Source organism: Pterocles gutturalis, unplaced genomic scaffold (genome assembly GCF_000699245.1).
Source record: "Pterocles gutturalis isolate BGI_N339 unplaced genomic scaffold, ASM69924v1 scaffold20869, whole genome shotgun sequence".
In the NCBI taxonomy this organism is placed as follows: Eukaryota; Metazoa; Chordata; class Aves; order Pterocliformes; family Pteroclidae; genus Pterocles; species Pterocles gutturalis.
Genome location: NW_010131150.1, coordinates 6,749 through 14,279, shown reverse-complemented (window position 1 = coordinate 14,279; position 7,531 = coordinate 6,749). Strand labels below are relative to the sequence as shown.

The window sequence follows — 7,531 nt, the reverse complement described above, 5'->3', positions numbered from 1 at the left end:
GTGTTCTCTTCTGGTTTGGAGATCTAAACTTCCGGATAGCAGATTATGGCATACATTTTGTCCGAGAATCAATAAATAACAAACGTTACAATCTGCTGTGGGAAAAGGACCAGGTATGTTTTCTGAATCTGTTTGAGGGTTTTGTATGTTTTATTTTTAATGGATACAAACACAACATGGTAGTTAACATTACCTCTTGAGTTTCTAATTTATATTAAAGAACACAAACTGAGAGTAGTCCCGAAGTAGAACAGATCTAGATGTTTGCTCTCTCGCTTCTCAGTCGTAAGCCCAAATTAATTGCAGGTTTTTTCAGCTTTTGTTTAGTTTCTTACTCATTTGCAATGCTTGTGTTTGACTGAAGCTTTCTTTGAACTTCATGTGAATGGTTCCTCACCTTCTGAACTTACTTTTCCAAATATGTTGTACTGACTGAGTTGTCGAATTCTTGGAAGATACTTTCTTAGCTCCTTTCCCAGTTGCCCTTTAAGCTCTGATTTTTAAACATAATCTTTAAAAGTCACTTTTTATTTCTGCAGTTAAATATGGCAAAAAAGAAGGAAGCATTTCTTCAGGACTTCATAGAGGGTCCTCTGCAGTTTAAACCCACCTACAAGTTTGACCTTTATTCGGATGTGTATGATACAAGGTAAAAGCATAGTAAGATGAGTTTAGACATGGAAGATTAGAGTGAATGTGGTGCTTGATTAAATAACACTTTTTTACACAAACCTGAATTTCCTGAATGTACTGGATAACTGGGGCTGTTGCACTATTCTCTTAGGCTCATTTCGTGGTCAAATCTGAATAATTAAATATTTCTGGCTGAAGAAGCTTGTCTCTGCTGATTGCATGAGGAAAGTAGTGAAACAACCCATGTTTGTTTTTGGAAAGACTAAAGTAGCAGAATAAACCAGCACTTGTTTAAGCCACTTCTTTTTTGTTCTTTAATACTGAAAGTGCTCATTGGTTCTCAGAAATGAGCAAAAGGAAAAAAATATTTTTTTGTTTTCCTTCTCTTTTTAAGCATTCCATTTGATACTGCTGGTATTAGAAAATAAATGTAAATGTATCTTAACAAATTATTGTAAGTTGAAAATGGAGTAGCTTGAGTTTCCAAAGTTTTTCTCTGACACTAAAGTTTGTTGTTAAGTATTAGTTTTATGTTTCAACAGAAAGATAAGTTCCTGTCCAAACAGAGGTTTTGTACTGATCTTTTTCTTTACTTTCAGAGAGCAGAAGTCCCTGTTTTGGTTTAAGTAAGAAGAGAACTTTCTGGATTTCATAGATTTGTAAATATTTCAGAATCAAAACAATGCTCCTTCCCGAGCTTTTGATTTGATTTTTGTGAAATATTTGAAAATCAGATGACAGCTGATTTTCCTCAGGGATTTTCTGAACCTGTCTGAAAGCTGTAGTGTTATCTCCTCTGCTGTTGCACTTAATATTGGAAGTTTACTTATTTGGATCCAAAGACATTTGGCTCCCTAATTGAGTGTGAAGAGATAAAATGGGACCAGCAGTAAATCCAGTTAAAAAAAAATACTTACAGTAATCCAAACCTAGACATTCTAAGAATGATTCATAGCCTAGTAGTCTGTTTGGGCTCATCTGAAGAACAAAAAGTATGGTTATGCATACTGCGTGCATTCTGCTGCTGTAAGAGCTAGCAGAGGTATTTTGTTTGTATCGGGGGGTAATCAGTAGACCTCAAGGTAAGCACCCTTGAAAGTGTGCTTTGTATGAAGGACACAGTATTTTGTTATCTTTGATACTTTTTCAATGTGGATTTTGAGGTTTTGTTTCCCATCTAATATGCCACTTTATGTAAAATCTTGAATTAACTTAAGCTGTTCTTTTGGTATTTTCTTGCACAGCAGAGCAGACATATGGCAGCTCATAAAGATTTCTGTCGGTTTATGTAATTACTGGAGTAAGTGGGGTATGGGCCCTTAGTCATTTAAAATCTTTCCAATCTTAAAGGTGAGTCAGACTTGTATATGGGAAGGGGTAAAACAAAAGTATGTTGTATACTGAACTAAATGACATTTCCAGTTTACGATGATTTTGATATTCCAAGTTATTAAACTGACAGTTTTCCTTACACATCCCGCTCATTAACTTTTATAATTCAATCCAGTCCCTTCTAATTCCTCTTCCATAGGGTATGATCTTTTCTCCATTTCAATTTGAAGTGATACATCCATACAGAGAGTTGCTGTTAAATCTTCCACTACAGAGAGAACCACGAAGGGCTCTTGTCTTCTGTTGTTATTGATATGGTATAAAAGGAAACTCTGAATTCTGACTACAGTTTGATGTGTTGCACAGTTGCAGACTGCAGACACAACTTTCTCCATTAAGGAATTTTTAAAGCCTTTTGTTGTGAGACAGCAATAGCTTACTGACTTGAAATACAGGCTAGTACAAGTTAGAGGAACTTTAAATAAAGCATTGCTGTGCCACCTGTGATTGGTATAAGCTACCTAAGTTTGTCCATTTTTAGTTGTTAAAAGAAACTTGTTCTCAAATGTTCTGAATAATTTCAAACATCATTCAGACTCTTCCTATGTCTTCCTTAACTTCATGCCCCTTTTCTCAGAATAACTGTATGTTTGAAGCTTGGGGCAGTTGCTGTATTATCTCAATGTTCTTGCATGTTTTTATGGAGTGTTTTAGGAGAAAGTATCATTCCCCATATGAAGCTGACTAACCCATTGAAATGCCATTCTCCCCTTCATTTTACTCCTCTCAGAAATCTATGAAACTTACCTGTGGCGAATGGAGCAGAGTTCAAATTAAGGAAACCTTGGTTGTAAAGCATATTGAACAGAGCTGTAAAATGAAGCATGGGTGTGATTGCCTTCTTTTATTAATATGTAGCGGACAGTCTTTCAGCTTTGAGTAGATTTTGCACAGTATTCTTAGCTTCTGTCAACTGTTTTTCTTCTCATTTCACTTTTATCTTACACTTTTGCAGTGAGAAGAAAAGAAAGCCAGCATGGACTGATAGAATACTTTGGAGAGTGAAAAATCTTTGCCAGAATGCATCAAAAGAAGGCAAATTCTCTGAGGAAGAACAGACAATTTCTGTTACTTTGAATAACTATATCAGTCACATGAGCTATGGCATCAGCGATCACAAACCTGTTACGGGAACTTTTGGGCTTGAGGTGCTGTCCCAGTTATGTTGTTACAAAAAAGTTTGTTTTACTAAGTCTTGCCTCACGGAAGCTGGTTTTCTAAACTTTGTAAATCATAATGTCTGCATTTCATTCCAGTTACAGTGAAGGCAGCAAATTGCTTGCAGGTTATTTCCATTTCAGTTAAGGTGTGGCAGAAAATAATCTGAAAAGAAAAACCAAAAGAATGACAGACTTGACTTACTTTAAATTCTGTTCTTTTATCTAGTTGAAGCCTCTTCTATCAGATCCTTTGGTCACACTGAATCCTGAGGGCGAGTGGAGTGCGGAACACGATGTTCTAATCAGCTATTCTGCAGTTCCTGAATTCCCGAGCAGTGCTTGGGACTGGATTGGACTCTTCAAGGTAATGTTACCGCATTGTGGCTCCTTACTCTTAATAAAGATGGTGAATATGATGGGAGGAGGTTGTTGATAGTCTTCTGTCATAAGACATTGTGATTGTTGCTAGTGCAAAACTCTCTGAAATAGTAACCTATCTTTGATTGCTATTAGTTTCTGTATGCCGACAGTTTAGTTGCATAGCATGGGAGCTCTTTTGCACCCTTTAAATTCTCTGCTAAGTTGATGTAGTGATTTATATAGGTAAAATGGTACAGAAGTTGTGAAAAGGAATTGTCCTCCCCTAATGCCTGTGGTTCAAAAGATTTATACAGCAAAGAAAGAACAAAAAATAGAAGGTCAGTGGAAGGGTGAGAGAACAGAACAGTTGCACCCTCTCAGAAACTAAGGATTTGTGCATGCCCCCAGAATGTTCCATCCTGGAAGTGAATGTTTTAATTACTTCAGTGAAGTAATGAACATGTCTCTCACAACTTTGAATTTTCCATGTAGTATGTGTGTTGTTTCCTTCAGAAGGCTGATGATTTGCGTCTTTTCTTTGCAGGTGACTTTCAGGCATACGAATGACTATGTTACTTATGCTTGGGTAGAAGATGATGAAGTTTCTTCTAACAAAGACAGTAAACAAGTAAGCCAATTATATTTCTTTCTAATGGAGTATCTCATAGAGTAGCATTCAAGGTCTGTTTGTTCCGTATCCCCTTCTTCTTATGGGTTCTGTATCCTCTTTCCCAGTTGAAGCTAATTGGGAGTGATATTATTGTTTAAAATTCCTCTTCCTAATTTGTATTAATTTTCAGTTAGTCTAGCGTACCTTCTCAGGTGTGATCATATTGCTTAAGGGAATTTGTTAAAAAGCAATTTATTCCTCTAGTGACTTTTCATTGTATTAAATACTACTGCCATTTTGTATTTTGGTCTGTTTCTGCTGCTGAAATAAGTAATCGGCCATTTTTTTCATCTGATTGTCAATGTTGCTTAATGTGTACTAAATATTTATTGTGTGATTTTCATTAAAGTTTTAAGTACCTAATGTTACTCACACAATTAGTTCCAGATATCTAATACAGCTATGGATCAGGGTTTCTTGGACTTTTCTTCGTTTTGGCTGCTGTGTGTTTTGATCCCTCTGTGAAACTGCTGCCTGTTACGTAGCTTTCTAGTAGTGACTACCTAAAGTGATTTCAAACAAACCCACAACACAAACAAAACTTATTTTGAGTATGAATGATCTATTTCCAGAGGTATTTATCTAAACCAACAGAAATTCAAATGTAATTTTGGAGACACAGTGGGTGCAAAGATGGATTAAATTCATGGAACAGCTGACTGCCACCAGGAGGCAGTTCATCTCCCTCCTTGCTGCTTGTGTGGCCTTGTCCCTTCCCTTACAACAACTCTGGGTTTCTTCTCCCTTCTTACTGAACCAAGTCAGCTTGCTAACGTGGTGAAGGATATTCACGTTTCCTCCCTGAGTTAGTTTTCGGATGGTTTCATGAGTTATTTCTGTCCTCATCCTTTTTAGCTTACATTTAAAAGCTTGCTTGTAAATAGTAAATGCTGATTTTACTGATTTTTATGGTGTCCTGAATGGCAGAGGCTGCTTTTCCTGTGAGCTTCTTTCTCTGTGCAAATTGCCCATTGCCTGTTATTCTTGTTAACAGGTTTACATGAGTGCTGCAGAAATACCTGATCTGGGAGGAGAATTTTTGCTTGGTTATTATAGCAATAATTTGCAGTCAATAGTTGGGATCAGCCAGCCTTTTCAGGTAATCCGTTTGGAAGCTTTGATTAATGTTGATGTGATTTTTATTTCATTTGCTTTCATATGCATCTGAACATAGGTTTGTGCAGCTGTGTTAATCCTGGGGGAGATGGCAGCAGAAGTGATTGCAAAGAGGATATGCCCTGGCTAACATCCCATAAAAGAATTTGCTGATACGCTAAAAGGCTCTGAGTAACTATTGTGGCAACATGTTGTTGTGAAATGAGACAGGTTTCTCTCGCTCAGCTTTCATTTTTGGAACTTTAGGCTGTGTCATGTTAGGACCCTAGTTTCTGTAAAGATGAAAACTCAACTCAACTTGAATGCTGCCAAGTTTCTGACGAATTGTAAGTGAGCTCTTTGTGCTCCGTTCTGCGGTAGAGTTGCACAGAAGTGTTTCCTGTATTTGGGAAAGACAGGACAGCTGGAACTCAAATTACTCATTTAAGAGGCTTCTTAGTTTAATTTCTGAAACGATGACTTAGCTTGCACAAACTAGATGAAGCGACCAAGCATTGCTTCTTCTACTCGAGCATTTTTTTCCCAAAATCATTTTGTTTGTGCATAATTTTCCATTCTGTCATGGCTGTGCTAATGTGTTGTAGAATGACTGAAATAGAAGTTCTGCATTGTTGTTGGATGAAGGGGTTTTAGAAGACTGTGAAACTCCGTTACCTTAGGGGGTACAGTAAAGTTCCTGGGCTGGCTGGTATATCTCAGTGCTGCTGTTCATATTTTCCTTTCTGTGTTAGTGAGAAACATTGCAGAGTCCAGTATTTCTCTCGTCTCTGAGCTTAATATCTACCACAGACTCTGCAGGATGGTTGTCAGTTGTACATGGATACAATACACCATATGCCTTTCTTTTTTCTCTACAATGTTTTGATATCAGTTTAGTGGTTTTTCACTAGATTTTTGTTAATTTCCTAATTGCTGCATAGATACATCACTTCTAATTTTCAGATTTTCTAGTGAGTATGTAAGACATCTTTATATAATGGTGTATTGATAGTAAAGAGCAACACAGTGTTTCTGATTGTGTTAACTTGTTTTTTAACTGCTGTCTTTCTTCTAGATTCAGCCTAATAGAACATTAATAGAAAAGGATCTGACGCAGGAAGAGAACAGCTGGACGCAGAAACCTGACAATCCGGAATCGCATAATGAGTTCTGAAGGCAGAAAGGGCATTTAGTGGTCCTGATTCAGGAGTCAGATGATTCTTAGTGATTATAAGCTTTTACTCTTAGAAGATGGAGTAAGACAGTGCAAGTAAGACAGGTAGGATTGTTCAGAAACTTTGTAAGCTCATAGGAGATAATTTATTGTGGAAACAGATATTTTTATTGTTACAGAGAGAGTAACTCTTGCACTGGATGTGAACCATAAAAATAGCACCTAATGAATGCTGTATGTTTAAAGGTGATAGGCATTTGTAATACAATGATTTAACCTAAGTAAGTTGTGATCTGTAATAGATTTTTAGGCTTGCTCCTTTTTTGTAGAGGATATTTTATTTATGATACAATATTTACTATGCTGTAACCACTTAATCATTGATTTCCAAATTTTGAGTTTAAATGAGGTTATTTAAAGAATTATTTATTAGATACAGCTAGTTAGCTGGTTTTAAAATTTTATTTGACTTTCAAATGTAAGCTAATTACCTTTTGGGAAACACAGGTGGCAACAAGTCACATGAAAACAAAATCTATGGAGTCTCCTTTGGTAGTAGATCCTTTTTCTTCATGCCTTACTGATACCTGTTTGTAGGATTTTCCATTACTAATTTTTTCCAAATTGAGATACATTTATCAAAATGCACTTTTCCTGTTTTTTTTCTAATTCTTCTTTTATCAAACAATTTAGCAATAATTTCTCCCTCTGATGTAAAAAAAAGTAAAATAAAACCACTTTTGTACTAGTCCCTGGCTCAGAGTTAACCAGGATCCCGCAATTTCTGAAAGAAATTGCTTAAGTTGAGAAATTCTTTAGCATAAGTGAGCAGACCATAGCTCATGAGACAGTTGTTGGCAAAGACCTAATGATCATGGTGCTAGCCCCAATCGTTTTCTGTTGCCATACTGATTTTTTAAAAATTTGGCTAAAGCCAAATTCAAGTACTTCTCCAATACCATCCTGCTACATAATTGCTACACTTTCTACAGAGATTATTTGAATTATAAATGGGGAATTTCAGTGGAACAGATTCTTTCTTATGGC

General features: G+C 36.4%; 1 protein-coding gene across 1 annotated transcript in view; it reads left to right on the top strand.

Annotated features, from left to right (window-relative positions):
* The window catches only part of INPP5K (inositol polyphosphate-5-phosphatase K), an 11,128-nt gene extending 4,644 nt beyond the window's left edge, over positions 1-6,484 (top strand). Inside the window, exons 5-11 of the mRNA XM_010080509.1 lie at positions 2-113; positions 540-649; positions 2,981-3,173; positions 3,412-3,549; positions 4,090-4,173; positions 5,210-5,314; positions 6,386-6,484. Coding sequence (XP_010078811.1) covers positions 2-113; positions 540-649; positions 2,981-3,173; positions 3,412-3,549; positions 4,090-4,173; positions 5,210-5,314; positions 6,386-6,484 — 841 coding nt within the window. The remainder of the gene's footprint in view (position 1; positions 114-539; positions 650-2,980; positions 3,174-3,411; positions 3,550-4,089; positions 4,174-5,209; positions 5,315-6,385) is intronic.
* The last annotated feature ends 1,047 nt before the right edge of the window (positions 6,485-7,531 follow it).